The sequence below is a fragment of the Enhydra lutris genome, unplaced genomic scaffold (assembly GCF_002288905.1).
Source record: "Enhydra lutris kenyoni isolate GAN:26980312 unplaced genomic scaffold, ASM228890v2 scaffoldscaffold2, whole genome shotgun sequence".
Taxonomy (NCBI): domain Eukaryota; kingdom Metazoa; phylum Chordata; class Mammalia; order Carnivora; family Mustelidae; genus Enhydra; species Enhydra lutris.
The window spans coordinates 11569638-11575703 of record NW_019154086.1 but is presented as its reverse complement, the minus strand read 5'-3'; the positions used below and the strand labels follow the sequence as shown (position 1 = coordinate 11575703).

Sequence of the window (6066 nt, the reverse complement as noted above, 5' to 3'; positions counted from 1 at the left end):
CTTGACCTGAACTATGTTGTAAAAGGGGGAGTTGCGGGGGATAGTTCAGAAACAGTCAGAATTCCCTGATCAGAGGCAGTGCTTCCTTTCTCCACGTGTCCCATGAGCAAGTTCCTTAGATGTGTATCAGCTGCGAATGGGGACAAACCCCCCCACAGGACATGTTTTGAGTATGCTTGCAGGTAGGGAAGAGTATTCACACACCGTTATTTCATCTTGGTTTGTCTTTGTGTCTCTCAGTTCTTCTTTTGAGCCCAACCTTGACGCTATATAGAACATTTTGTGCTTTTGAATCTGAACAGAGCCTGGGCATTGTCTGTAAGGAATTCCCTTGCGTTATCTCACCATGGCCTTTTGGACGTCTGGTTTGTCCTCTTTTTTTTTTTTTTTTTGAATTCATAATAAAATAGTTTTGCATTTCTTGGTACAATCACACAGACAAGGATTTATTATTTTTAATTGCTTTCTTTTCCTTCAAGGATCCAAGTTGAAAGCTCGTAGGAGGACATCCAGGTCACCGAGATTAGCCGCCTGGAAGAGTTCCGGTTGGTCCATCAGAGAGAGTGCGATTCTGAGAGCGGCCCAGATATTTCCAGAGATGGCAGGATGAGGGACCTGCTGTTGATTCCTGCTCTTTCTTTGCAAACTGAGGGCAGTGAGAAAATTGCTGACCGCTTCTCTAAGAGGGTAGAAAAATAGACATGTAAAAATGCAACAAAGTTCGACTTAGCAACTTATAAAATGAAATGGATTAATTTCTCTTAATCCTAAATGCTAAATCCCTCCGTGGTGCTTTAGATCATCAGGTGAACAACCTTCTGATTCTCTCATTATTCTTTTGTGAAAAGAATCATTGTTTAGTATAGTGAAATCAGAAAGAAAAAGGAAAGCAAATTTTATTTTAGGACTGTCTTGTGGGACGGAAAGAGTAACAGTGAAACCATTGCTAACTCATTAATGCTTCTGCTTTTCTCCACCTTCAGGGATAATTTAAAGACTTAATCCATTTGCAAATGTGATTTATATAACAAGGGTTGAAGAAGAAGCATCTGACCCTACTCAGAAACAAAGTGGTTTAAGGGATACCTGGGTGGCTCAGTCAGCTAAGTGTCTGCCTTTACCTCAGGTAGTGATCCTGGGGTCCTGGGCCCGAGTCCTGCATCGGACTCCTTGCTCAGTGGGGAACCAACATTTCCCTCTACCTGCTGCTCCTCTTGCTTGTGCTCTCTCTCTGACAAATGAATAAATAAAATCTTAAAAAAATAAATAATTTGAGAGGAATAAAAAGAACAAAGTGGTTTAATTTTTCCCATTGGTGATAGAAATAAGGGAGGTCACTGGGACCGAGTTGATTTGTTACCAGAGTGTCTGGGTTTAGAATCCTAATTTCTTCTATTCCCAATTCTCAGTTTCCCCAACTGTGTAATAGGAAGAATAGAAGCCACTTTAAAACCTTGTTGTGTGAGGTGCAGTTGGATCCATTTATGTGAAAGCTCTTATTAAGTTAGATTAGTAGTTCTCCAAGTGCGGTCTGGGGAACTCCAAGTGTCAATGAGGTCAAAATCAGTTCTACGATAATCCCCAGAAGTTATTTTACATTGCTCTCATTTTCTATGATGGAATTTTCCAATGATTACATGATATGTGAAATCCCAGTAGACTGAATGCAGAGGCAGATACGAGAATGTCTCTATTAATCAAGATATTTAAAAACACTGGCAAAAATGATAAAACAATGCCACTATTCTCACCGAGCACGTTTTTGTTTTGGGGAATCATTATTTTTCATAAATAGATAATGTTAACACGTGGTTAATTCCTACGTTTAAATACATCTTTTAAACTATTCTCCATTTAACATCTAGTAGAGTAAATATCGATAGAATCTACAGAAAAGCCTCTGGAGGTCCTCAGTAACTGTTAAAAGTGTAAGGTGGTCCTGAGAACATGAAGTCGGAGTCAGATGTTGCCCACAGGCCTTCCAGCTCCTCCCAGCCCAAGCTGCTCTCTTGCTCCTGGGTCTACGCTCTCAGGACCCCTGGCACCGGAAGCACGTGTTCTGTATCTGACAAACTGGGCTCTGCTGAGAGTAATGCCTCTGCTTTCATTTGTGCCCGCTTCACTCTCCTTAAAAGCTTCTCGCACGTTTGATCCCATGTACTCCTGTGAAGTAGTCATGAGTGAGAACTGGTAGGAAGCTCTGAAGTGAGGCTGGACTTCTGAGTCCGTGCACGTGGTCCAGGCATTTGTTCATCCATAGGATGAGATCCGCCGGGAAGTAAAGGGCAATCGGGAGACGGTGGCACTGTGTGTGGCGACCTGGCTAATGGAAAGGAGTGGGGTTCTAACTGTCCTTTCTTTGGGAGGGTTAGCAATCAAGCGAGAGAAGAGGGTTTATAAAGAGATGCATGTGTGGAGTTTACTTTGGAGGCCCTTTCTGGCTTCCTTGTCACAGGATGGCAGCTCAGAGGACAATGACTCCCTTTCTTCTCCTCATCCTAGACTTGTAAGAACTCAGGGGAGGAAGATCTTGGAACCCACACAGGCACAGGCCACTCCTAGCTCCCAGGTGTGTGGCAGTGGTCTCTGAAGGAACTGGGGAAAAATGGAATAGTCTAACTTGCTAGCCCTACCGAGCGATGTGAGGTTTTTCCCATGAAGAGAGTCTAAATCTGTTCTCCAACATGGGAACACAGAGTTCTTTTGGGAGACTCAGAAGATTGTGCATGTAGATGTGCGCATAGTTTTCAGATGTTTCACACATATGTGTGTGAATAAGCTGTTCGTGTATGTCTTGATTAATAACATGCATTCAGTAAAAGGTTTCCTCATTTTATAGTATCTTTCCCTCCATATATTAATACTAAAAAATTACCATCAAAGGGGATGTGATCTATGTTTTCATTAAAAAGAGGTCCTCACTCTTTTTAAAATTTACTTTTTATTTTTTAAAGATTCATTTATTTATTTGAAAGAGAGAGAGAGAGAGCGCGAGAGCGAGCAGTGGGTGGGGTAGGGGCAGAGAGAGAGGGAGAGGGAGTCTTAAGCAAACTCTGCACTGAGCACAGAGCCCTACTCAAGATCAATCTCAGGATCCTGAGATCATGACCTGAGCAGAAACCAACAGGCACCCCATGAGGTCCTCACTTTTTGAGAAGGTGAAGATTCTTTGGCCTAAATTCTACTCTAGGAGCTCCTACTGACAGAGGGGTAGTATCTTACACTACACCCAGGTTCCTTGCCAACAATTTCTTCTTCTTATTTCAATTGTACAGTACTGGGGAAAGGCTTGCCTTTGACTCTTTATAGAAAATGTGCAATGACAAACAGCCAGGGATATAGCCACATACACAGACATCTGTGTTCGTGAGGGGTGTGTCCCAAGGTTCCGGTGGATATGAAAGAATATGAACCAGCTCAGGGCTTTTTTCCTGAGTCATATCTCTATGGAGGGTTATCTTTTCCTAACTATCCACTTACACCTCAAGTTAAACTTATTTTCAGAATTCATTTAAAGCTGATGTCTCACTCAATGGTCTTTTTTCCTCAGGAAAAAAAATGCGAAATGTATAGTACTTAAGATTTTCCACATGTGGAATGACAATAAAAGACCCACAAATCTCTGCTGAGGTGTTTTGAAACTTTGAAGTAGTCTTGCAGTCAAGGTTGCCAGATTTACCAAGAATGGTAAATGCACAGTTAAATTTGAATATCAGGTAAACAGTTCATTACCTGTAGTATGAGCATGTCCCATGCAATATTTGGGAAATACTTACCTGAAAGTGTATTTGCTGTATCTTGGAAATTAAAATTTAACTGGGCATTCTGTATGTTATTTGGCAACTCTAAAACTGATTTGCTCCTGTACAGGTGACTTTCATCTAGAGGATTAAAAATTCTCCCTCAGTAGATTTGCGAATTTCCACCTATCACGACCCTTTCCGGCCGCTAGCTAACGGTTACCCTCGTGAGCCTTAGACCTGTGACTGCCTGCCAAGAAAGTATTTTATTGACTTCTCAAGTATTGTTTTCTACACTGTAATGAGGAGTTCCATTTAAGAAAGACTCATCTGGAAGCTTTATAAAAGCCTCCTTTAATTGAATTTAATGTCTACAGGTACATACATACTTACTTCCACTTCCCCTTGTTTCAAACAAAGGTATCTCCTAAAGTACATATATACAACATAGTGAGAAAATAAGTGACTGGAAGGGGTGAAGATAAAATCAGGTTAGGAAAGTGAGACGAGAGCAGGAATGAACTTAGTATGCAAACCCGACAGGGTCAGCCTTAGCCAGCTGGGGTGGGAGGAGACCACGCAGGTGCCCTGGGGCCCTTTGTGTGGCTGCTGTGAGGCCAGCCTCCCGTGGTTCCCTTCACAATGTCTGGAAAATAAAGCAAACCAGCTGCTCCGGAGTCACTCAGCTATTCCTGGCTTTAACCTGAGCGAGGTCCTCTTAGGGGACTGCTGTAATCCAGTGACTAAATGTTCTTTCTAAGATTCTTTTAGTATAAATGAAGCAACCAGTTTCTGAAACCTCACTGTTTGCCCCTGACACAGTCCCCAAACACAGCTCAGAAACAGGGGCTCTTCAGATGTCAAAAGGATGCTCTCTGATGACTTATCTGAATAAATAATGATGGGGTTACTCCTGATGATGGCCACTGTCATAGTCATGGTGACAGATGCCCACTACTGCTCTGTGCTTAGGCAATTTACAACTAATCTGTGCAACGATCCTGCAGGCTGAATATTATTTTACCACTTTTTTTTTTTTTTTTTTTTAAAGCAGGTGAAGAAATTGAGGCTAAAAGGTGTGGGCTCAGAATCACGAAACCAGTAAGTGGCAGAGCTGTGATCTGAACCCAGGCTTTTCTGATTCTAAAAGCCTGGCTCTTTTTGAGAAAGAGAAAGGGTTTATGTTTTTTTGTGGAGTTTAAGACTAACAGTTTTCTTTTTTCCAGTTGTGAAAGTAATGCCTACTTAGAAGTTGAAAAAGAAGAGAAAATTACCTATACTTTTAAAAAAGATTTTATTTATTTATTTGAGATAGAGAATGAGAGCGAGCAAAAGAGTGAGAGAGCAGGAGCAGGGGGAGGGGCAGAGGGAGAGGGAGAAACAGACTACCCACTGAGTTGGGAGCCCAACATGGGACTAGATCCCAGGACCCTGGGATCATGACCTGAGCAGAAGGCAGATGCCAAACCAACCGAGCCACCCAGGTATCCCTCACCTAGACTTTCCTTACCCAAAAGAAATGAAGGTCATTCATTCCTGTTGATGAGTTAAAAATAGAATGTAGGAAGGATGTAGACCGGATGATGAAGAATAATGAGAAAACAAGAAAGACATTTTAAACCATAAGCCCACCTTTTAACATTTGTTTTAAAGAAAATACTTATTTCTTTAAAAAAAAATTTTAACTACTTTACTGGCAAAGTAGTTTTAGATAACCTGGACTTTTGGTTGTGCTTTGCCCAAAGGCTGGCCCTAGACCTTCTTAAGTCATTTTACTGGGTGGCCCTGCCTCTCCTCCCCAAGGTTCTCTCTTTCTTTACCTGGGAAATGAAGGGTTGGACAGTTCAAGTTTCTCAAAGAGTTGCCTCAACCCATGCTGACTGATTGGAAATCGCAGGGGGAGGTGCCCAAGAATCTTCATTCACCAGATGCCCTACGCAATTTCCACTCTCCAAAGATGGAGAAACACCGAAGCAGACTGTTCCCACTTCAACAGGCCTCAGGAGGCAAAGGTTCAGCTGTTCCCTTAACAAGAGGAGGAGGGCTACTCCTACAAAAGGAGGTATTTTCACTGGTAAATGGCCTTTCAGGTTAGTCCACCTCAGCCCTGAGCGTGGCTACTGATTCTCAGCCTACGACCATACCGCACCTGTAGGCACCCAGATTGATGCAGCTGATGCCCAGGTTGTATCTGGATCGGATGAAGCCGGGCTGAATCTCCAGGGCACGCGTGTAGGCCTCCACGGCTTCCTCACTGCGGTCTCCGTTCGCCAGTGTCGCCCCCAGCCGGTTCCATAACGAATAGTCCTGATGAAAAGAATCCGAG

At 42.7% G+C, this 6066-nt stretch overlaps 1 protein-coding gene across 7 annotated transcripts in view; it reads right to left on the bottom strand.

The window, feature by feature from the left end:
• Window positions 1-383: 383 nt before the first annotated feature.
• The window catches only part of LOC111149242 (peroxisomal biogenesis factor 5 like), a 224514-nt gene continuing 218831 nt past the window's right edge, over window positions 384-6066 (bottom strand). For 6 of the 7 annotated variants that reach the window (XM_022506202.1, XM_022506224.1, XM_022506216.1 and 3 more), the window contains 2 exons: window positions 5890-6047; window positions 475-679 (listed from right to left, as the gene is read on the bottom strand). In XM_022506202.1, the coding sequence (XP_022361910.1) occupies window positions 475-679; window positions 5890-6047 (363 nt within the window). Of the gene's footprint in view, window positions 680-5889; window positions 6048-6066 lie in introns of all 7 variants that reach the window. The other variant, XM_022506234.1, reaches the window with a different exon arrangement.